The sequence below is a fragment of the Ipomoea nil genome, unplaced genomic scaffold, assembly GCF_001879475.1.
Source record: "Ipomoea nil cultivar Tokyo-kokei standard unplaced genomic scaffold, Asagao_1.1 scaffold1310, whole genome shotgun sequence".
Taxonomy (NCBI): Eukaryota; Viridiplantae; Streptophyta; class Magnoliopsida; order Solanales; family Convolvulaceae; genus Ipomoea; species Ipomoea nil.
Genome location: NW_017617738.1, coordinates 280,536 through 305,629, shown reverse-complemented (window position 1 = coordinate 305,629; position 25,094 = coordinate 280,536). Strand labels below are relative to the sequence as shown.

Below are 25,094 nucleotides of genomic sequence, written 5' to 3'. Positions count from 1 at the left end.
ATAAGAAAAAAGTAAACTGCACTAGATCAGAAGATCCCGCTCCTATGTAGTGTTGCTGCATCTTTTGATTTTAAGCATAAACATGATTCGTAAGTTTCTCATTTATCATACTAATAATAAACATCTTTCTCGCAGATCTTATCCACACACACACACGATTCGTAAGTTTCTCATTTAGTAAGTTTCTCATTTATCATACTAATAATAAACATCTTTCTCGCAAATCTTATCCCCAAACACACACTGCACACACACACACGATTCGTAAGTTTCTCATTTCGTAAATTTATCATTTATCATACTAATAACAAATATCTTTTTCGTAGATCTTATCCACACACATATGTCGCTACATCTTTTGATTTTAAGCATAAAAGTCTATTATTTATTTATTTTTTGTCGGTAATATGTAGATTCAATTTTTATAAAACGTAGTAACATATGAACTAATTAAAAAAGTTATCAACATATGGTTGGAGTAGTGGCACATTCTTGGCCATGAAGTGAGGGGCAGATCTTTTGGGGATTGTTGGAGGGGAAAACTGCATTTGAGGGGAGGAAGGGAAAGCAAAGCAGAGTAAGGTAGCTAGGGATGGATAGGGTAGGGGGTGTCAATAATTATGATTCAATCATTTCTTGATGGCCCTATATTTTGCATTATTGGACTGCACAAACAATGTGACCTACGACCAACCATTCTAGCTATATAGAGCCACTACACTACCGGGTAATTGTGTGTATTGTTTTGTTTTGCCACCTCTCATCGCAACAATTCTATCATATCGTCCTTGGTGGACACAAGTGTGCCTGGATCTGCATCTACCAACCATGCATATATCCATTTTACCATTTACTCATCAATGGATATATATACATATATATCAAGCACAAAAAGAAAATGGATGCCCACATGCTTTGAGAATGCCACCCTTACCATTATACCATAGCTAGCTTCACTCATTCTATAGTACCATGTTAGGTCTTTTAAATTTTTTTGTGTGTGACGGAGGAAATCCGCAATTACTGTAGGTTAGAGTATTCATTGTGTAAACTCTACTCTTGTGTAATAGCTCACAAATCACATAAATGACCATTTCATATGATTAAATTTGATATAGATATTTGTTATTTATTTAAAGATATTTGTTATTGTTGTTGATGTTTTTTTTTTGGGGGGTCGGGGGCGGGGGTGGGGGGGGGCGGGGGAGGAAGGAGGGGGAGATTCGAAAACATTAGTGACTGTTACAAAATATTACTACGAAAATAATATTTCTGGAAAAAATAACAATCACAAAAAGAAAGGTTTAGGACTAGGATGTTAGCTTGAGTTGTGTGCATGATAATATTAATGTCTTTTTAAAGCTTAATTAATATGTTCATTTCATCAAAGTCTTAATTTTCTCTTTTATTTATTTATTTATTTACTTTTAACCTATGAGTCAATTTTGAGATATTTTAAATAGATTCTCACGAGTAACGTTTATACCAATGAACTAAAAGTCGTCTTTAGGTATAATATTTTGAAATTCACCTTTAATATTGTATAATTTATTTATTTTATTTTTTGAAACAATCCAATTAACAGTGTCATAAATTATTATTGTTATAAGCATTACATGTGAAAATTGATTGAAACTTTAGCTTCAAAATATAAGTGTGCAAAAGATTACAATAATTCATAGTGTAACTTAAAAAATCGGTGCAATTAAAAATATAGATATTTAAATAAATGCAATAACATTAAATTTCTGGAATCATGGGTGATTGACTAAAATATTTTTGAGGAAAAAAAGGGGGAGTACAGACCAACAGCATCCATCTGCGGACCCTGTGATTGATAATACAATGTATAACATAGTTGTATGTTTTAGTAGACTATATTTAGAAGAATAAATCAATGTTTGAAGCAACAATGTGAGAATTATATTCAAAGTAAGTCTTGTGAGTATTAGTATTTGACTCTGTCTGCTGATTTATTGAGTTACTGTAATTTACATCTTCCTAAATACTTTGTCAAGTCGGAATGTGTGAAGTTCTTGAAATTGGAAATTCAATTTTTTGAAGAAAGAAAAAGAACATAGTTGTATATATGTATGTACGAATGCCCAGGTACACGCCTCTCCTAAGAAGCATGATAAGGAAATCGCATTTCACCTGGACCCCTAAGATTCCTATATAGTATCAACCTCAACAATATTGGGATTAGACATATTTTAGGTAAATGTATTAAAATTGTCAATAATCTTGTGGTTTCAATTCTCAATGCGAACGACTTTATTATGTTAAAGAAAATAGTTATGAACAGATATTACATTCTAACATAATTAATAGTACTAAAGAAAATGGTAAACTTTTACCTTTTAAACTATGTAAAGTTAATTTAACTTGATAAAAAAAAAAAAGTTTCGTTTCAATTTGAGTTGATTTATATAAGTTTGTCATACATAATATGAAATCAATATTCTTTCTTACGTGGATTTGTAAAGATAGTGGATCCCAAATACCAGGGGATTCATCTAGGTTGAGCCAAGCCGAAAGACATTAACCTTAACTTAAAGAGTGTAGATTTAAGTATTCTCATCAAGTCAATACTATCACGTGTAAATGACAAAAATTTGTGTGAGACTATCTCATAAGTCTCAATCTGTGAGACGGGTCAGATATTTGATCCGACTCATTAATCAAATATTCGACTTGTTTCACAGATTGAGACCCGTGAGACGGTCTCACACAAGTGTTACCCTTAGTAAATTATACTAAAACTATTGTAATACAATTTAATTAGAAATGTATATAAATAATCTATAGGTTTATATTTATATAGGTGATAACCTACCTTATTGTGTGAACCTAAGAACATGTGCACACCCATTGCATCATCCAACGGCTCAGAACATGATGCACGGAAAAAGTCAACCCAAGACACGGTGCCCAACGTGTGTGCATTTGTGTTTGCAGGGCATTACATGTGTGCATTGTGTTATAAATAACATGCACCTTTCACTAATATAGATAAAGGGCTCAGATTGGTTCTCAGGTTCACATGTTAATATATAAGTTCTCATATGAATCTAAATATATATATATATATATATATATATATATATATATATATATATATAGATATTGATTGTCACAAAGTGCAATACTTTGAAAAAAATTTCACTAATAAGCTTCCTTCCATTTTTTTTTTTAATTTTGTCCTCATAAAAAAAAAAAAAAAAGCACCATTTAACCTATTTTACTGCCGCTGATGAGGCTCAATCCCTGGTCATTCTTTCAAACTTTCACCTCAATGACCAATTGAGCTGCCCATGCGGGTGCCTTATTGCTTCCGATTTAACTAATTAATTAATCTATCCAATTTCCAATGAGCTTGTGATTTAGTGGCACGAAGTAGCTCCCCCAAATGGGAGGTCATGAGTTTGAGCTCCAATGGAGATGGTATTGACTTTTTGTATCGAAAAAGGAGGAACGCGGAGAGAAGAAAGGTAAGAGTTGCTGGAAAGGAAAACTGTTTCATTAATTCATCAAGGAGAGAGATTAGGAAGTTTATACAAGGAAGGAAATGCGTCAAATACGGTTACAACTAACAGTGACATTCATTGACTTATTTTCCCTTCACTTGACTGTTGTGGTTTCTCCTTCAATACCCCCCCGTAAGCTTGAGTATACATGTCATGTGTACCCAACTTAGATACAAAATAGCGGAATGACGGAGCAGGAAGGGGCTTGGTTAATCCATCAACTACCTGGTTTTCTGTGGAAACTGTTAAGAGTTTGATCAAGCCTTGAGTGTATTTTTCCCTAACGATATGACAGTCGATGTTGATGTGTTTGGTGCACTCGTGGAAAACGTGATTCTCTGCAATGGCGACTGCTGACTTATTGTCACAGATGACTGTTGCTGGTTTAGCCATGGGAATTCTCAAGTCGCGAAGTAAGTATGCGAGCCATTGAATCTCACAAGTGGTGGCTGCAAGTGCACGATATTCCACTTCAGAACTTGATCTGGAAACTGTTGCCTACTTCTTAGCTCGCCAAGATATGAGCGATGAGCCCGCTTAGACAGCTTAACTGGTCATAGAGGTGAAAGTTGGAAAGAATGACCAGGGGTCGAGTTTCACCAGTGACAGTGTGGGATCAACCTCTCAAAGTGAGGGGGGCTTTAGTTGAGTTACCATGATTTACATCCTCCCAGATGCTCTGTCGGGCCGGGGTGTGGGGGGCCCTTAGGGTTGGGGTTCAACCTTTTGGAAAGAAGATATGAGCGAGGAACCAAGAAAGATGCAGTACCCAATAATTGATTTTCGTGTTTACATGCAGGCTACCTAGTTTTCGTGTTTCCATGCAAGTGCCTAGTCTGAGTTTGAGAAGGCATTGAGGTGTAGATCAGAGTTTGAGGAATAGAATATGCCTTGGCCTGGGGAACTCTTGATGTATCTTAATACTCTGTGTATAACAGATATATGTATTTTTGTGGGGGCATCCACAAATTGGCTTAGTTGTTGGATTGCGAAGGCAATATTTGGCCTTATGGGAGTAAGGTACAGTAGTCTCCCAATTAGTCTTCTGTATATGCTAGGATCTGTGAGAGGTGTGCCCTCATTGTGCATAAGCTTCAGTCCTTGAGCCATGGGTGTGGGTGCTGGTTTGCTTTCAGTAAATCCAGCTTCTTCTAAGATTTCAAGAGCATACTTGCGTTGGTAAATGCTTAAACCATCATTTTCTTTGGTGAGCCTCAATTCCCAGAAAATACCCCAAGGACCCTAGACCCTTGATCTTGAAGGTGGTGTCCAGATAGTTTTTGAGGCTTTGAATGAGATTCATATTCGCACTGGCAACAAGAATATCATCAACGTAGATTAACAAGGCAATAAAAGTGTAATGATTGTCACCTTTTGTAAAGACAGATGGATCCACTGTTGATTGTTTGAAGCCTTCATGGACTAGAGCATTGCTAAGTTTGGCATTCCACTACCGGCTTGCCTGTTTTAATCCATATAATGATCTCAAAGCCGGGTGGTAGAACCATGTAAACTTCTTCATTGAGGTCCCCGTGAAGAAAAGCATTATTGATATCCATTTGGTGAATATGCTACGATTTCGAAACTGCAATACTGATGAACAACCGGATTGTAGTTAGCCTTGCCACCGGGGAGAATGTTTTGAGGTAGTCTATGCCAAGTTGTTGCGTGTATCCTTTTGCAACGAGTCTTGCCTTACACCTTTCAATTGAGCCGTCCACTTTGAGTTTTACTTTGTATACCCACTTGCAGCCTAGAGGTGTCTTTCCCAAAGGTAATTCAGTGAGCTCCCATGTGTTGTTTTCTTGAAGAGCTGATATTTCTGCATTCATGGCCTCTTTCCAACAGGTGTGACGGACAGCTTGATTATAGGTCCTTGGCTCAGTGATTGAAGTTACAGCCATGGAGAATATTTTGTGTGAGATTCCCAGATTATCATATGTTACTACCTTTGATAAGGAATGAGGGGATGTTCTGTTTTGGACCACAGTGTCACAGTAATATCCCTGCAATCTGCTGGATGGCTGGCGTTGTCTATTTGATCTTCGAGGCTGCTGCATAAGATCTGAGGTCTGCTGTGTGGCATCTGAGTACTGCTACATGGGAATCAAGGAGGGCTGCTCCCCTGGACTAAAATTGTCGGTGTCAGCACCACATATATTTCTTGGAGTAGATTCTGTCATATTTGCATTTTCTTCATCCACATTGGGACAGTTTCTATGATGAGGGCTTAAGGATGGCTCATCAACTGTATTCTCATTGTGATTCTGGACTTGATTATCACCAGCCAGTTGAAAGTTGATATCTTCGCAGGTTTTTATGGGAATGTTATGCAAGGATGGATTTATAATCTTTGACTCAGAATCTATTTTGTGAGCCAAAGGGAAGCAATCTTCATAGAACACCACATCATGAGATATGAAGATGGATTGATCAATAAGATCACATAGGTAAGTATCCTTTCACACTTGTAGGAACACTAGTGAATATGCATCTTCTACCTCTAGGTGCCATCTTGTGACAGGCTGTAGATAAAGTGGCAGTGTAGCATAAACACCCAAAAACTCGAAGACTGTGAGCTCTGGATTCTTTACTCAGAGACCTGTGAACTCTGGATTCTTTCTATATAACTTGTGATATGGGCTCAACCAATCAAGAACCACTGATAGGAGCCTGTTGATGAGATAAACTGCATGAATGACACACTGTCTCCAAAATTGTAAGGGAAGTCCAACCTGGAAACGAAGAGCACAAGCTATGGCTAAGACATGTTGATGTTTGCGTTCCACAATGGCATTCTTTTGAGGGGTTCTCACACATGATCTCTGGTGGATTATGTCGTTCTTGTCATAAAAATCTTCCATCTTAAATTCTGAACCATTATCACCCCGTGTTACGGCCTTCAAATCAGGATTAATTATGGAATTAATTCCGTTAACAAATAGTTAAAAAGAATTTAAGTTAGTTATAATTCCCTTGATTAAATAATTTGATCAACAATGGACCATGGACCCTTATCTCTAATTAAGCCTTTAATCCTGTTAGGAATAAATAAAGTAGACCTTTTACTACTCAGATTCTAATTAGGAATCATAGACCTATATATCTGTTAGGAATAAAGAAAGAAGGCCAATTATTAATCAGATTCTAATTAGGAATCCTAAACCTCTTACCCAGTTAGATTCGTATTAGGGATCCTAACCTATATAAAGGGGGGATTAGAAGGCGTTAGAACCCTATCCCCCATATCTCCCTCTCCCCACACGAAATCCCCCCCAGGCCAAGGGGTTCCCCATCACCAAGCTTAGGGAGGATCGATTGAGGAAGGACTTTAAGAAGTTGTAAGGAGTTTTAATTAAAACTACCAGGTAACCCATGTCTTACAAAACCTATTTTCCTTGCTATATCTTATTTATTGGCTCCTTTGATAATTGTCTGGGTGATTCTGTGATTGAGTCTTGATAGAGCCTTGCCTAGGATTTATATTGTGTTTATTTGGTAATCTTGGTGATCTTGATGTTGTGATTGATTATATGTGTAATCTTGTATTTTAATTATGTCTAGAGCTTGTCCCTAGGGTTTATATCGTGAATCTCGTTGTTGTGATGTTCTTGGTGTTCTTGGGTGGGTTTATGCATGATCGGGTGTTGAGTCTAGCCTAGGACTTATCTTTAGGGCTTTGCATATAGATTTCTTGATATTCTTGAGGTTCTGGATGCTCTTGAACCGTTATGTGATTGATGTCGAGTCTTGGCATGTTTAGGAATCATGTTAGAACGTATTTGGAATGATTCTTGGTTTAATCTTCATTAATTGAATCCGTGATGATGTTGTTGTTGCGTGTTCGGATGTGTTTAGACATGATTTTGGATTCCACGAACGAACTCCGAACCAAATTTTCACCTTCGTACCAGTGGGGATTAGGTGGGGGGGAGAACCCCCACCACCTACCCGCTGCCCGGCTACCCGTATTCCAGCGGGCAGTGGCCTGGCCGCCGGCCACCCGCTGGAACCGTGGCTGGCGGGTGGTCCTCCACTCGCCACCCACCCGCTGGGAAGTGGTGTCGCGGCGTGATGTTTTTCCCTGTTTGATGTTTCCCCGTGTTCAGTTGTGTCCCGTTGTACCCTGTTTGACGTGTGTGAGTCTCCTTTGATGTTTTGAGTACCGTCCTAGGAATTTATGTGTAGTACGTGTCGTTGTTGTTATGTCTTGATTGTTATTGATTGATTATGTGTTGATTGATTGAATGATGATGGGTATCGTGGTCATTGCCCAATGATCGGTGTGACTGATGATGATGAGATTGTGATTGGTGGAAATGAAGTGTTGGCGGATGGCACAACGAGTGCCCGGTACAGACCTAGCGGTTACTGTGCTGAAGGCACAAACCCACCTTCGACTAGCTTGCCTTGAGCATGGGTCAGATTATAAGTGGGTTGCGGTGCCATGTCGGGGCTATATGCGCTAACCCCTTGGTATTGGTACTAGAGGTACAGATCATGCGAATGGCACTGCGGCGCTATCATGATATGAGGTGGTTAATAGGTGGTTGGTCGGTGGGGGCATGTAGTTGCCCGGAGGAATAAGAGAGGCGATATAAGGGTAGCTTGGAGGTACTGATTGGAACTGATATAAGGATGGAGGGGAGTCAAAAGGTTGGAACGTGGTATAAGGTTGGAAGATGGATTGTGTAGATTGATGATTACTTGCTAATTGATTGTATTGGATTCCTTTGTTGTCTCTATTTGCTATTTATATGTTTATCTGCCTATTATGTCTTGTATCGTGTTCTTAGGACGCATGCTAGTCTTTGTGATTGTTCTATAATATCGAGTCTGTTGTTGTGTCTTGAGTCTTGATCTTGGATTTAAATTAGAGTCTCGTAAGTATATATATGTATTCTGGTTTCAAAATGAATTTCTTATATCTACCTATATTGTATTTAATGCGTGGGAGTGGGTTACCAGCATTATTCGCCGACAGTTGTTACACCGTATGTTTTTCAGGTTCAGATCAGTAGCTTTGGAGCGCGCTAGATGAACTCGTGGATTTAGCTTAGTATTGGTTAGATGGCCTGTGAGCCTTGAATTGTTTTGTGGATATTAATTATAATTTATGCCTTGTTCAGTTAGTCTAGCCTGTGCATCTAGGTTCTCAAACCTAGATGTGGCATAGCACCCCTACTTATGTTGTTAGTTCCGCTTTATGTGGATGATTAATGATAGATTTGCCTTTATTTTATAGGCTTTAAATGTTTTAGAAATTAGGGGTGTTACAGTTGGTATCGGAGCCTAAGTTTGACCCTAGGATAAGGCCCTTAAGACAAGACTTTAGGACATTAAGCTTGAACTCTAGGTGTTTAAGTTCTTAGGATATAAGAATCTTAGGACACGCGGTGAGAGTGTGAGTTTATTTATCACTTTCTGTTAAGTTCCCTAAACATGTTCCTTGTTTCCTATGCTTGCTCGAAAGTTGTGATATCCATGCATACTTTTACATGCTTTGTCACATATCATTCTTTGATTATTACCTTGACATACCTTTACATGCTCCAAAGTTGACTGCTGCTGTTGTGGATGATTGGCCCTGCCCCACTTGATTTTGAAGGAGAGATATGAGTCATTGGATCTGTTCAGGAGTGAAACCACTCTCAGAATTTATGGCTGTTGTTGTGAACTATTGTTTGTTTCTTGATTTGAAACCTGGCACCCACCCAGATGGGTAGCCATGTTTCTTGTAATGCTTCTCGATTGCATGCCCTGTCATGCCACAAAAAGTGCACCTAACAGTGTTCTTGCTTCCTCTTGCCATATTCATCGCTCTTTTACCATTGGAGAAGTTAACATCAGCACCAATTTCTTGTGTGATATTCTTTCTGGCCTGAGCTGCATTTGCATGTGCAATTTCTATACCACCAGTGATCAGATTTGTCATGATCAGTTGCCTCTCAAGCTTCTCATCCATGACAAAGACTTTGTGCATCTCAGGTAGCGGATCGAGCACAAGAACTCTTGACTTTAGTGAATTATAGTCTTCATTCAATCCTTGGAGGAATCGTATGATTTGATCGATCTCTCGATCTTTTCTTATTTCATCTACAAGATCACAAGAACATCTAGGTTTGCACTTACAAATTAGGAGAGGTCTGAGGACATTCATTTCCTCCCAAAGCGTATGGCACTTAGTGTAGTAATCGTTGACAGACATGTTGCCCTGCTTCAAGTCGTAAATTTCGTTCTGCAAAGAGGAGTGTGACAACCAAAATTTTAATTTTATAAATCCGATTTTAAGAAATTCCGAAATAGCCATTTTCACTCCGTAAAAATTTTTTGCGATGAAATCGGTGTTGAATAAATTATTTTGAGCCAGTTTTAAGTAAATTCAACACCAAGACTTATTTTAAATCTAAAATCCTAGATTTTCGGGTACATTGCGTACCAAGTTTTCAATCCAAAAGTCATTCTAAGTGAAACAAAAAAAAGAACCTGTGAAATCCAAACCAAGTGTTTAATTAGATCTATCTTTTAGAAAATCTATTTTTTGACCCCAAGTTATTCAAAAATCATCTTTATAGACGATGGTTCATGATGTAAGGTGAACCCTATAATTTTATTTTACATTTTTACCCCCAAACCCTAAGTATAAGAGATAGCTTTTTCCTTGTGCACTATTCTTGTAACAACCCCAAAATTTCATTTTATAAATCCAGTGTTAAGAAATCCCAAAATAGCTTTTTCACTCCATTAAAAATTTTGCGAGCAATCGGTGTTTGAATAAAATAATTTTGTTCCATTTTAAAGTTAACTCAACACCAAATGAATGAATTTCATTCAAAAATTCTAAAGTTTTCGGGTACTTTGCGTACCAAGATTTAAATCGAGAATTTTACCCGAGTGACCGGGAGAATTAAAAAGGGGATTTTGAACAAGTGTTCATCCATTTAACTTTTGGGAAAATTCATTTTTCCACCCCAAAGTAATAAAAAAAAATATCATTTTTAATCTATGGTTCATGATACATGGTGGACCACAAGACATCTAAAAATCCCTTATAAAGTATCTTTTAGCTTGGGGAAATTACCCCTTTGCCCCCAACCAATCATTGTGAATCATCCTAGGGTTTTGAACCCTATATAAACCCTTCATTCCATCACATTTCCCTGATCTCATTTCTTTGCCTCTTCCTCACATTTTGCCTGCCAACATCAATGGAAAGAAACATCAACCTAGTAAGCTTGTTCATCCTTCATCCTATCATATTTTCTCTTCTAGTTTTCTTTAGCCTTTAAGGTTATAGGCTAAGGATAGAAGGTGTGTTGGGAAGTGTAGGTGGTGAAGGAGGCTCAAGCTAGGCCAAGAGGAAGAAGAGATCCAAGCAAGAAGACTAGACTACAAGAGGTATAACCCCATGGATTCCTCTTTAGATTTGGCTCTGTGAAGCCTAGTTTTGAGTAGAAATGAGTAGAAATTATGAGCTTTTGATGTGTTTATGCTTAGAAATGCTTTGGTATGTGTTTATGGGTTGTTGAGATTGTTTTGGACATGTTTGAAGAAGTTTTTGCAGGAGAAATGCTATCTGGGGCACAACACAGTGTGCACCAGACCAGAGTGGCGGCCCTAGCCGCGGCCTATCAGAAAGGCCGCCGGCTAAAGCCGTGCCACCACGGGACTAGGGCACGGCCCTAGAAGAGGGTCGTCGCCTAGTCCCGGCTCCTTAACGGGGCTCTAGGGGCGGACCATGAAGAGTCCCGCCCCAGGTCCCTGAGTTTTGTACTGAGGAGATTTTTGTGTAGTGGTCGGGCCCTTGTGGCTCAGCTACGTGTCGTTTCGGACTGAGTGTTACGAGCCCTTGTGGCTCGGCTCTTCGGGATCGTCTTGACGCACGTGTGGGCTTTGATTTCGTTGAATTTGGATTAAAAATAAGTATGTTATGAAGGATTTTGTGAAGAAATGTTACACAGTGCATATTTAGCTAAATTCTCTGTGTTTGAGAAATTATTGATTATGTGATCAAATAATGTTTTTATTGAGTAAAGAAGCATGATCCTTTGAGAATATTATTTATTATGAAAGCATGATTAAATTGTATTATTTGATCAATGAGAATAGAAGCATACTTGTTGAGTGAAATGTATAGAAATTGCCATTTTGCAAACCGAACATGTTGATATATTTTTTGAATACTTCATGTTAGTGTATACATGATTTAGAAGCATGATATAGAGCATTTTGACATTTCATATGATGCATATTTCAAAAATGCATAAAGGACCAACATGAGTCCAAGAATACTTTCAAAAACCATAAGCATGTGGTATGACATCCTTTGATGCATTGAGAGATAATAGATTGTTGCATGCATGAGATTGATGCATGAGAGATATATTTATGTATTATCTATATCGGAGAGGTTTTGGAGGATACTATTTGGACTATGATCCTCTCGGGAGATATTTATGGACTTTGGGAGTTGATCGAGTTAGACTAGCTTAGTAGATTTAGTAGTCTAAACTCTTTTTATTTTCATGATGTTATGATGAAGGATTGTAGACTTATGCTACCTATGTTTGATGATAGACATCGGGGTGTTTTTCCCCAACTGACCTATGCTACATATGTTAGTTTGTTTTAATGATTTAGTTTCATCCTTAGCCTGTGCAATCACCGTGGAGAGGTGATTGTGCCGGTGACATTCCCACTAGTTGGTTATTTTAGTTTGTTTATCCACTGCTTAGTTTATCTTGATTTTGGTTTTAGAACTGTAATTAAGTTTAAGAAATGTGGGGTGTTATAAGGAGATCCGATGCGAATCACGCTGGGAGAATCATCTTCTCATATCGTTTCAAACATCCTTGGCATTAGCCATGTACATCACACTCTGTGCTATTAAGGGGACCATCGACTTGAGAGTCCATGAACGGACAATCAAATTGCACCTCCTCCATGCCGCATACTGTGCATGATCCCTCTTTAGTGCTGCTAGGCTTCCATAAACCATTTATTTTTGACTTCTAGGGCTATCTGCATGGAGATGCTCCATGAGCCATAATTTCCACTGCCTGAGAGCGGCGGACTAACCAGGATTGCGTTTGCGTTTTCATTGATATTCAAGTAAAGAGGATTTTCGATGTCTTCACCACCATTGTTCCTCTGCGGAATGTGATTTCTCTGCTGGCCGAATGCGATCGGAATTTGCACTGGAGATTGATTAACCGGCGATGCCGGATGAGTTCCTTGGCTAGATTCACCGGAGCCGGAGACCGCGGCGGCATAGCTACCTTGCTGTGGCTCTGATACCATATCGGAAAAGAAGGAGGAATGCAGAGAGGAGAAAGGTAAGAGTTGCTGGAAAGGAAAACTGTTTCATTAATTCATCAAGGAGGGAGATTAGGAAGTTTATACAAGGAAGGAAAGGCGCCAAATACGGTTACAACTAATAGTGACACTCATTGACTTATTTGCCCTTCACTTAACTGTTGTGGCTTCTCCTTCAATACTTTGTGCTTCAGTAGGTTGAGAAAATAGTTATGAATAGATAATTAAGTAGTACCAAAAAAAAAAAAAAAAAAAAAAAAAAAAAAAACCTATCCAGTTATTCTTAAAAAAAAAAAAAAAAAAATTACGACAACGAAAGCCTCATTAAAATTTTACCAACCCAATCTCTCATTTACTGTGAACATTATTGCCTGTGTAGTTATTCACAATTTTAACACACTCACACAAAAAAAAAAAAAAAAAAAAAAAAAAAAAAAAAAAAAAAAAAAAACACGGCATTACACATGCATGGTCTATAACTAATAATAATATTAATTACATGCTGGGTGTAAAGTTTTTTTTTTTTTTAATGAAAATTCTGCAGTGTCCAATATGTTGGAGAGACGTACGATTCCGTACTGGCAAGGTTTTGTCGGACTAATTTTCAATAATAAAAAAAAAAAAAATTTGTAATGAATAATTTATTGGCGCATGCTAGCTAGCTGCTAATTATAGATGCAGGGAAGGGCAGTGCAGTTTGTACGAGTTTAATTTATTGGTTTAATAGACAATATTTAGAAGAAGATATCAAGATTTGAATTTTAATAAAATGAATAGATTTTTTTTGCACAACGATATTTATTTGATCTTATCTGCTGAGCCGTTTAGACACCGTGATTTAGATGAACAGTGCATTTTTGTGGGCATATAACAGATGAGATAAGATGATCCGACGAAGCCTATACTAGGAGGAAATTAAGAAAAGAAGTGAAGTAATGTGAGGACCACATATTTCATGTCTTCCCGGCCGACAACTTCGATGATTATGACACTTTTTTGTTTGGTCAGAATATGAATTGAGTGCATGAACGAACACAACCATCTCTCAACTTCCCTACTTCCATATATCTTAGCTTTTCAATCTTAATTTCTTTCACCAACCTACGTACCCTACTCATCAACTTATTACCATTTTTTTTTTGCCTGCCATAAGAGGTGATCGTATGGTTGAAACATGTTTGACGGAGGTTGATAATGGGCCAAGTCCAGTAATTGGTGACTAAGAGATCGAATTTTTAGACAGAGATTGATGAAAAGCTAAGTCCAATATCTTGTACTCAGATGACATGTAGTGACCTCTCCTATGTGGGAGGTTATGAGATCGAGTTTCAGTGGAGGCATTGTTGACTCTGTGTGCTTCATTAGGTTGAGAAAGTATGTTTGAACAGATACTACAATGTAATAGAGTCAGTAGCATTCAAAAAAAAAAAGTTGAGCGCTTGATACGAACGAAACATAATTCTCTTACATAAAAGTCATGAGTTTAATTCAACACAATTTCAATCGAATTTGTATAATGTTATGAATTAAGTATTTATTTTCTTTCTTTCTAATACAACTCATTTTTCACAATGTTATGTATCAACCATTTATTTTCTTGTGACAATTATCACTATAAGTAATTCTATTTTCCAATTACCCTTCTTAAAATTTGAAAAGCCAATTACGGTTTGGGTCACACGTGTATGAGACTGTCTCACGGATCCTACTCAGCTCCATGAGACGGGTCGGATCGGATTGTGTCAATATGCAAATGTAATACTAAATCATGAGTAAAATGTTTATAAGTTTTATGGGAAACGTAATACTTTTGAGGACAAATATAATATTTTTACATTTTGATGTAAAAGTATTACTTTAATTTTTTCATCAAAAGTATTATAGTTCCCCTCATAAGTAATTTACATTTTATTCATGATTTAGTATTTCATATGTCCCATTTTATCTGTGTCTTACTTATTGGTCAAATTAAATCAACTATTTATTCTTTACTTATTTTTATTAGAATTGTTTTATAATTTTAAAATTTAATTTTTTCGTGTTCAATAATACATTTATTGTAGTTTCTAAATATATAAATTTTACATAATAATTTTAAACTTAATATTATGAAAAGTTAAATTGTAAATAACTTCAGTCAAGCCTTGTTAACGAACCCGACACATAAAATGAGACGACGAAGGAAGTATTACATTTGCTAGTATAAGTATTACATTTCATATTGACCTGACCTGTCTCACAGACAAGGATCTGTGAGACGGTCTCAAACATGTTTTTGCCTTACCGTTTATACATTTACTAAGGAAAGAATTTTTTTTTTTTTCATTTTTTTTGAAGAAAAAAAAAAAGAAAATAAAAAATTTGAAGAAATAGGTATTAGTAAACACATTTTCTAAATTGAAAAATAGATCAAAAATAGAGATTTAAAGTAAATAACATAGTAATTTATCACTATCTTGTAAATTTATGTCAAAATAAATAGGGCAAGAGTAGATCTTGTGTGGGATTATTTCATGTGTAATATGTATTGCTATTTAGATAAATCGTAATACATTTCTATAGATCCAAAAGGATTAGGTCTTTGCATGAAGATTTTGAGTTTTGTCAGACGTGTGGATCCCACCAAATCAGTGAAACTACTTCTTGGTGGGCGTTATGCACACCAAAAGCTTTGGGCATGTTATTTCATTTGCACTTTTTTTCTTTTCTTTTTATCTCCCATATTTTTTTTTCTCTTATTCACCTTTGTAAAAACTCCTTAAAATTCATAACTATTGAAGATATTTTAAAAATAAAATAAAATTTAACCCGGCTTGATGAAGATGGACAACAACAAATTATATGTAATTAATTGCATACACCCCATCGAGGCGTCAAGTTGGATGTTGATGTGAAAAGAAGAAATAGGAGAAAGATGAAACATCAAATCTGACGTTAACACGTTTTTGTAAGCATCCTCAGCTCAAAATTGCGTCTCTCACCCTAATACATTTTAGCTATGGTTAAGATCAAAGGCTTACTATACCAAAAAATATAATTAATAACAAAATCACAATTTTATTATTATTTATTTTATTATGATCCATTGCTTATCACTAAGTCAAAAGTTATAGCATACATTGAAATGTAATTTTATTTTCTTCTATACAATCACTACATTTTTGAGAGGCAAGGTAAGACTCTTGACATGACAATCTTAACTGCTCTTGTTGGGACGGGTTACCAGTGACCTGGCTCGTTTTCTAATCAGGCGCTTATCACTACGCCAAAAGCTATATAGCTGGTAGTTGGGTGTTGAACTTGACTCTTCACGGGCTTTCATTACCTCCGATCCTCCCAACATCTTTATATATGGCTACATTTCAGAAAGGTACGATATGATATTAAACTTGACTTTTCATCGGGCTTCCACCCAACAATCTCCCGTCCACCAATTATGAACTTGACTTTTCACCGACCTCCACCCAAAAGGTAAGGCGCCTTGCTAGCTTCAAAGAACGCCGCCCTTCCCACGGCCTCTTTCTTCCATGTATTAATGAAGAAGAAACAGGGTGATTGCGGTAGCTAGCTGGGGATGATGACTGCTTTGTTCTCTTATGAGGTTTTCTCTTTCAACATTCCCTGACAGTGACTTCACTGTTATCTCATCTTCTAGCTAGGCTCAGCTCCTTGATGATGATAATGAGGCTCTACTTGGATTATTGGATTACTCCCTCCTACACCCTCTTAATCATGCATATATGTATCTAACGTAGTGTATGTGTTTCATTAACAACAACAAAACAAATTAAATACGATGTTATATCTGCAGTTAACGTATTCAATCACATCTTACAACACTATTTCGATCGGATTATTATATATATTCTAAACACTATGAGCTTTTCAGTGTAGTAGTATGATATTTTTCCGTAGGTCTAAGCAATAAAATTATAACCAAGTTTTTTTTTTTTTTTTCCTTTTTTTCTTTTTGAATATTGGTTGAATTGTCCTCTCATCTAAAATTATAAGCTGATTGATACTCAAGATTTTTTTTTCACTATTGTTGAGCATATATATATATATATATATATATATATATATATATATATATATATATATATATATATATATATATATATATGGAATAAGGGTCAAATACGCCATCGAAAAAACATACAATTGGGTCTCTAAACTAACCAATCTCATGTCATTAGTTCAATTGGGAGGTTTTTCAAGTGTCTAAGAGGTCAACCCAAATTTAAAATATTTTTAAAAATAATTATTTAAAATTAAATTTAAAAAAAAAGGTCACCGTGCCGAATATGAAGAAGGTTTCTTCGTCTCCATGGCCGAAGACGAAGATATCGTCTCCGGCTAGAGACGAAGAAACTTCCTCGTCTCCGGCGCGGCATTTTTTTTTTTAATTTAATTTTAAATAATTATTTTAAATTTAAAATGACTTGTTAGAAATTTGAAAAACTTGTAAATTAGACTAATTGCATTAAATTGGTTAGTTTAGGACACCTAATTACATGTTTTTTGAGTTCATACTACTCAATGAAAATGTAATTCCATAAAAAATTACATTTTTATTTAAAAAAAATTAAATATTTGAAATCAATCCCATCTCCATACATCCTCATATAAGTTTTGGTGATTAAACATTCATTAATTACCACGATTTAATTCCAACCAAAATATGGACAAGATTATGACAATATTTCATTTGGAAATTGAAACAAAGAATAGTACATCTATAGTTAAAAAAATAAAATAAAATTCAGTATCTTAAAAAAATTATTTCAAAAAAAAAATTATTTTGTAACATTAAAAAGAAATTAATAAGAAAAAGCGCTGGTGGGTTGATTGGCAGTTGAAGTTGCACGGAAAAAGGAAAAGGGCAGAGTCGCAGTTTCCTCAATGTCAGAGGCCAAATCTGTCATTCTGATTTTTGTTACTCAGTAAATATTCACAGTTTACCATATGAAGACTCAAAAAAAAAAAAAAAAAAGAAATCTCAAATCATAGAAGAGAAAGAAAAAAAAAGGGTAAAATTATTATTATTTAAAAAAAAAAAAAATTCTTTTCCTAACCATTGTACTATACTGAGAAATAATGGCGGTTTTCGTGCACTGATGGGACTTCAGAAATGAAGAGAGAGAGAGAGAGAGAGAGTAGAGAGAGAAAATGATTTATAATGAAAAGGCAAGGAAGCATGAGCATAGGCTGCTACTAGGTGAAGAGCAGAGCCATCTCATCTCATCTCAAGTAGTGAGGTCTGCCACTCTCATTCCACCACCATTTCTTGTTCTGTCACCTTTTAGCAGAACTCAAGGTTTCCACCCATAGCTATAATTTCTGTACTACCACATGCATATATATATACATAAATAAATACAAATAGTGAGAGAGAGAGAGAGAGAGGGGAAATACTGGGATATAATATTGCAGGTTGCTTATGTAAGTATGTCACTCTGAACTAGAAGTTGGAGATCATTTGAATCAAGTCCATCAAACAAAATTCTGGGTTCTCTCTTTTTGGTGTTGAAACTTGAAACTGAGCTAGCTTCTTCCTTAGCTTCTGGTGATTGGGAGCTGTAAAAGTTTGATCTTTTGTTTAATTCCATGCCTGGAGGCTTTTGGTTTCTTGAAGCTGAGATCTGAAGAACAGTGCAGACTGGGAATTCTTTTCCAATAAGTTTAGCTTGAATTGAGGCAGAAAAATTCAGCATTTTATGTTGGGTTTAAGCTGAAATAATGTGGAAGCTAACGGACTAAGGGTGGCTTGGGTTTATGAATTAGAAATTGGTGTTTTTTTTGTTTTGTTTTCTGGGGTAGAGGGTGAATCAAAGGTGAGAGGAGCTGATGAAGCTGATAGTACCATTTGTGTTCTGTAGAGGAACAGGCTTTGGTTGAAGGGTTTTAAGAAAGGGAAAATTCTGTTCATTCTCTAACTATGAACCATTTTTACTGATGGGGTGCAGTGTTTTTCTTGCATTGGGTTGGGAGGGGGCATAATTTGGAACGAAAGGGGGGAGTTTAAGATATCATTTGTGAGTGGGATTGGTGTTCTATCTTTGAATCTACAGAAATGAAGCTTTCTTCTCCTGGTTTCAATCAGCAGTCCCCTCCTGAAGGTAAAAAAAAAAACTCATTCTTTTTAGTGTACTAGCTGCTATTCTAAACAATTTTGTGTCTACAATATGTATATATTTATATTCTGATTAAATGGATAAAGTAGCAATTTGTTTGTTGAAGAATGATGGTGGGTGGAATTGCAGGGGAGAAAAAATGCCTAAATTCAGAACTTTGGCATGCCTGTGCTGGTCCTCTTGTTTCCCTACCTGCTGTGGGCAGCAGAGTGGTGTATTTCCCCCAAGGCCATAGTGAGCAGGTTATTTTCTTTCTCTCCCTCCTAGCTTATCACAATTTCTTGCCAAGCTTAGATTAGCTTAGAATCGGGATGTGTTAGGATCAAACGCTTACCACTATGCCAAAAGCTATAGCTAGTAGCGAGGGCTCAACTTTATTTCCTTATTAGACCGCCATCACATTTTCGAGATGCTGGGTGCTGGACTTGGCCTTTTAAGCCCTTTACTGGCCTCCGCCCAACAATCCCCAGCCACCAGGTGCTAGATTTGGCCTTTACTGGCGGGGATGATCTTCTAGTTTTCATTTCTATAACAGCTTTGATTACTTTGGGAAATCAATATCTCTAGCTTAAGGAGATATATAGTCTTTGTTTGTGGCTTATAGCAACTTGGTTGGATTTCTCTTGATGCTTTTGGATATATTATTGTGTGTAGGTTGCTGCTTCAACGAACAGGGAAGTTGACGCTCATATTCCTAATTACCCGAGCTTACCTCCCCAACTTATCTGTCAGCTACACAATGTAACAATGCATGTATGTGGCCTTTAATTCGCTTCCCTAATCTCATCTTTGTTACCCAAGTTTCTAAAATTTGTTCTCTTTAGGCTGATTTGGAGACGGACGAAGTTTATGCTCAAATGACCTTGCAACCTCTAAGCCCGGTTAGTTTCCTCTGCATTAGTGAAGTTTTGATCTGTCGGGTCTTCCCGTTTCCTAATTTATAAGCTCTTCCCGCAGCAAGAGCAAAAGGAGGCGTCTTTTCTTCCAATGGACTTGGGTACCCCGAGCAAACAGCCAACAAATTACTTCTGCAAAACACTAACTGCGAGTGATACAAGTACTCACGGTGGATTTTCAGTTCCTCGCCGTGCAGCAGAGAAAGTGTTTCCTCAATTGGTAATCAGATCTTCTTATAATTACCACATAAAACCGTCTACTTTGTCTTTCAACTTCGTGTAATCAATCCTCGTTTTTTCGTTTTCAATTCACAGGACTACTCTCAGCAGCCTCCAGCTCAAGAGTTGATTGCAAGGGACCTCCATGAAAACGAATGGAAATTCAGACATATTTTCCGCGGTGAGTCCTTGAACACTGTCAAGTAGCTATACTTCTCCCACAACATAATTATGCAAATTCTATAGGTACCATATTTATAGGTTTGACTTTGTATGTGGTGAAATGAAGCTTACGACTCGTGTTTAGTTCACCGAGAAAAAAATTGACTGAATGAAAATATGAAATATAGTTGTAGCGTTTTTCTCAACTCTGCAATTCTTGGCTTTGTTACGTGCCAGGCCAGCCAAAAAGGCATCTTCTTACAACAGGTTGGAGTGTGTTTGTGAGTGCTAAACGACTTGTTGCTGGTGATTCAGTCATTTTTATCTGGTAATTGTTCGGTTGTTTTGTATTGTTATCTATTCCATTTGTTTCTCTCATTCCTAAAATACAAATCGACCTTTCGGGGTGACGAGGGAAACCTGCAGCAATTACCCGAGCGTGTGCACTGGGTAAACCCCGTCTTTTAACCCTAGCTGGCAAAGGAACAAAAGGAGGTAAACCAGCCTGCCTATAGCCGACCGGCTCAAACCAAGAAGGCTAAGATTTGAACTCATGGCCTTGTAGTTACAAGTTTGTATTCTTAGCCATTTCGGCTAGGGCTACCCCACAGATTCTGATTGTGTTTCTAATATATTAGGAATGAGAAGAACCAATTGCTTCTTGGTATTCGGCGTGCCAATCGTCCACAAACCATCATGCCATCGTCTGTCATATCAAGTGACAGTATGCATCTTGGTCTTCTTGCGGCTGCTGCTCATGCAGCGGCAACTAACAGCCGTTTCACCATTTTTTTCAATCCAAGGTGTGTTCTTCGATCTGTAACATTATGTACACTTTATATTATACTTTGTAGTAGATTGGCTATAACTAAATGATGTAATTCACATTGTAGGGCTAGCCCCTCTGAATTCGTCGTGCCTCTCGCTAAATATGTTAAGGCTGTATATCATACCCGGATTTCTGTTGGTATGCGCTTCAGGATGCTATTCGAGACTGAAGAGTCTAGTGTTCGCCGGTAAATAGAGCTATACTGTTTGTTTTGTCTTGTGATGAATATTTAGGTTTCCCTTTCCTTTCTTGAATATAATATGCTCCTTTGCAAAGTTCTAAAGGGCAGACAGGTTTTCGAGTCAGTTATCTGTTACTTATTATATTGCATTTCAGCTATATGGGCACGATAACTGGCATCAGTGATTTGGAACCTGCTCGTTGGCCAAACTCACATTGGCGCTCTGTCAAGGTAAGTTTTCGGGCTTCTTGGCATATTGAATATATGTTGCTCAATGTGTTGAGACCCTGAAGGCAGTGTTCGTCTTTATGCAGGTTGGCTGGGATGAATCGACTGCGGGTGATAGGCAACCAAGAGTATCCCTCTGGGAAATTGAACCTTTAATAACATTCCCAATGTATCCATCACCGTTTCTCCGACTCAAGCGACCATGGCCACCAGGACTCCCGAGCTTCAATGGTATTTGCCACTGCTACATACCACCCCTAACACACAAATAACTAAAAATGTGTTAGGATCGAGGGCTTGGCCTCCGCCAACAATCCTCCAGCCACCGGGTGCTAGACTTGGCCTTTTCTGGCCCCGTCCAACAATTTCCCCCCTCCCAGCACCCCGTGACCTGGCTCTAATACCATTTGTTAGGATCAAACGCTTACCAGTTACGCCAAAAGCTATAGCTAGTAGCAAAGGCGCGACTTTATTACCTTAAGTTGGAATAAATGAGCAATAATAGCTTTTGATTAATGAGTGTGTTGTTGTAATTTAGGGATGAAGGATGAAGATATGATGATGAATTCTCCCCTTTTGTGGCTCCGCGATGCTGGAGACCGAGGAATTCAGTCACTCAATTTTCAAGGAATCGGTGGCGTTACGCCTTGGATGCAGCCAAGTCTTCCAATGCTAGGCATGCAAAACGACGTCTATCACGCCATGGCCACGGCTGCTCTTCAAGAGATGCGGGTAGTCGATCCTTCCAAGCAAAACCTCTCCTCGTTCTTGCAATTCCAGCAAGCAAACGGGGTTCCCCACCGGTCTCCCACTGGCCTAATGCAGCAGCCTCAGATACTGCAACAGTCTCAACCCCATCAACCTACCTTTCTTTCCAATCTCCACGAAACCCAGCCCCTACCACCCATATCCCAGCCGCTTCTTCAGCAACAATTGCAACATCAAAATTCGTTCAATAGTATTCAGCAGCAACAACGACCCCAGCAAGCTTCTTCGCAACAGCAAGCACAGTGTATTGATCAGCAGGTTTCGAGTGTAGGATCTGTCATGTCCCAATTGGCTTCTTCGAGCTCGCAATCTCAACCGCCATCGCTACAAACAATCTGTTCTATGCAACCGCAAACCTTTTCTGACTCGACTGTCAACCCCGTGGTTAATCCGCTGCAGTGTCTGCTCGGTTCAGTGCCCCCATATGAAACGTCGCATATTCTAAATGCATCGAGATCCAGTAACTTGATGTCCCCCACTGGCTGGCCAGCAAAGAGGATTGCAGTCGATCCCGTTCTTCCTTCACAATGTATTTCATCTCAGGTGGATCAGCTGGGAGCACCGAACATGAATATATCCCAGAATGCTGTTTCTTTACCACCGTTCCCGGGGAGTAGGGTGTGCTCCGAGGACCAGGAAGGGAGCAATGATCCCCAAAATCACCTCCTGTTCGGGGTTAATATAGATTCCTCATCTCTTCTGATGCAGAACGGGATGTCCTCCCTCAAGGGAGTAGGCAGTGTTTGCGACTCAACAACAGTACCCTTTGTCTCTTCCAGCTATATGAGTAATTCGGGCAATGATTTCCCCCTAAATCCAGGAATGACACCTCCAGTTTGCGTCGAGGAATCAAGTGTCATGCAAAATTCCGAGAATTTGGGGCCAGAAAACCCACCCAACAAAACCTTTGTTAAGGTAAATTTTTAATCTTGTTTATGGTCTTATTTTATCAATGTGGGACTCTTCAGTACGTGTAATTTCATCGGATCATATAACTGTTTACCTTTCGTGATCAGGTTTACAAGTCGGGGTCCTTGGGAAGGTCACTGGACATAACCAAGTTTAGCAGTTACCATGAGCTGCGCAGTGAACTTGCTCAGATGTTCGGCCTCGAAGGCTTACTGGAGGACCCGTTGAGATCAGGCTGGCAGCTTGTATTCGTTGACCGAGAGAATGATGTTCTTCTTCTTGGCGATGACCCCTGGCCGTAAGTTCTCATATATACTCTCCACTTCCACTGTTTGAAGAGAACGAATTCTATGCTTAACACTCTCTATGAAACTCGGGGTTTATATATATATCCTCGATCGACCACACCATTGGTTAATGTTCATCTTACTACTACTATTGCAGGGAGTTTGTGAATAGCGTATGGTGTATTAAGATACTCTCGCCTCAAGAGGTGCAGCAGATGGGAAAGCGCGGTCTAGAGCTTCTAAGCTCGATTCCCATGTCTCAGATGTCTAACGGGAGTTGCAACGACTTTGGAAGCCCACCGGAGTCGAGGAAGATGATTAGTGGCATGGCATCTGTTGGATCTCTTGATTATTAAAACTTGTGTTATTTGTTAGCCTTAGCATTTCTTTGCCCATATTATCTTGCCTAATTTCAAGAAATGCATGCATGCCCCCTGCAACTACTGTGCACCAACTTTTCATCTCATCTGTAGTTATCATCAAGACATCTTATGATTTTGTGCCCAATTAAGGAATAGACAAACAAATGTCTACTAGGTAATTAGAGTAGTCAAGTATTATTGTTTTCACTACTAGCAAATCTAGTACTTTTGATGTGGAAATGTAATATTGTACACACTGGTTGCCTTAGTGCACATTCACTATACTAGATTCTCTACCTGTTATCACTTTCATGCCAAATGACTAATCCAGTACTACTCTTTTTAGGGCATTGTTGCATACTGAGAGTCTCGAATTGTACGTGACTTTTAAGTACTTTTTACTTGAACCAACATCTTTATCTTATACAATTCCATTTTAGTGGAATGTACAATACATTTCTTTTTAATTAAGGGCATTGTTGTATATAGACTAATCTCGAACTGCATGTGACTTTAAGTACTTTTGACTTGAACCAACATCTTTATTTTTTACATTCTTATCTCAGTAGAACGTACAATACAGTTCTTTTTTATTAAGGGTATAGTTGTATACAGAATAGTCTCAAACTGCATGTGACTTTAAATATTTTTCACTTGAACAAACATTTTTCTCTTATACACATTCTCATCTCTGTGGAATGTACAATACAATTGTTTTTAATTATTAAGGGCATTGTTGTGTACATACTAGTCTCAAACTCCATGTGACTTAAGTACTTTTCACTTGCACCAACGTCTTTATCTTATACTGTCTCAGTTCATCTTAGCGAAACATATATACACTATAATTCTTTTAAGGACATTGTTATTACATACAGACGAGTCTCGAAATTACATGTGACTTTAAGTACTTTTAACTTGAATCAACGTCTTTATCTTATACTTAAAGTGGGTCAAGTCCTTTTTTCGCTTGAACCGACTTTTTTTTTTTTTGGTTGTTATTAGATATATAATTTATATTAAACTTTGGGTACTTTGTATTGTGAAAATAATTGAAAGTCTGAATGAGATCCAAGAAGTATCTGCATGATTGACATTTAGAGCCACCAAAGAGGAAATGAGGGTTAGCTTGCATGTAGTGAGGGCAGATGTGGGGACTTTTGGGATGAAAAATGTGACAATACAAAGTATAATCCATACAATAAAGCTAAGGTTGGTAGTCCAACAACCATATGTGGGGCAACTGGTTAGATGGGGAGCTACTTTTTTTTCAATAA

At 37.7% G+C, this 25,094-nt stretch overlaps 1 protein-coding gene and 1 long non-coding RNA gene across 2 annotated transcripts; one reads left to right on the top strand and one right to left on the bottom strand.

Annotated features, from left to right (window-relative positions):
* Nucleotides 1-16,034: 16,034 nt before the first annotated feature.
* Nucleotides 16,035-22,023, bottom strand: LOC109185087. The gene is made up of 3 exons (XR_002054931.1): nt 21,875-22,023; nt 16,475-16,478; nt 16,035-16,045 (listed from the first exon to the last, which is right to left on the bottom strand). It is a non-coding gene; the product is annotated as an uncharacterized LOC109185087 (long non-coding RNA).
* Nucleotides 17,958-24,149, top strand: LOC109185086 (auxin response factor 6). The gene is made up of 14 exons (XM_019335077.1): nt 17,958-18,961; nt 19,106-19,218; nt 19,631-19,729; nt 19,801-19,857; nt 19,934-20,092; nt 20,188-20,272; nt 20,491-20,581; nt 20,892-21,056; nt 21,147-21,269; nt 21,419-21,494; nt 21,578-21,722; nt 22,030-23,174; nt 23,276-23,466; nt 23,613-24,149. The coding sequence occupies exons 1-14, from the start codon at nt 18,916-18,918 to the stop codon at nt 23,809-23,811; spliced, it is 2,694 nt and encodes an 897-aa protein (XP_019190622.1). The 5' UTR covers nt 17,958-18,915; the 3' UTR covers nt 23,812-24,149.
* Nucleotides 24,150-25,094: the final 945 nt, after the last annotated feature.

Coding starts and splice junctions, on each gene's coding strand:
- LOC109185086 (XM_019335077.1), top strand. CDS start 18,916: ATGAAGCTTTCTTCTCCTGGTTTCAATCAGCAGTCCCCTCCTGAAG. Junction 19,858..19,933: donor CCTTGCAACCTCTAAGCCCG/GTTAGTTTCCTC, acceptor CTCTTCCCGCAG/CAAGAGCAAAAGGAGGCGTC. Junction 21,057..21,146: donor ACCATTTTTTTCAATCCAAG/GTGTGTTCTTCG, acceptor TTCACATTGTAG/GGCTAGCCCCTCTGAATTCG.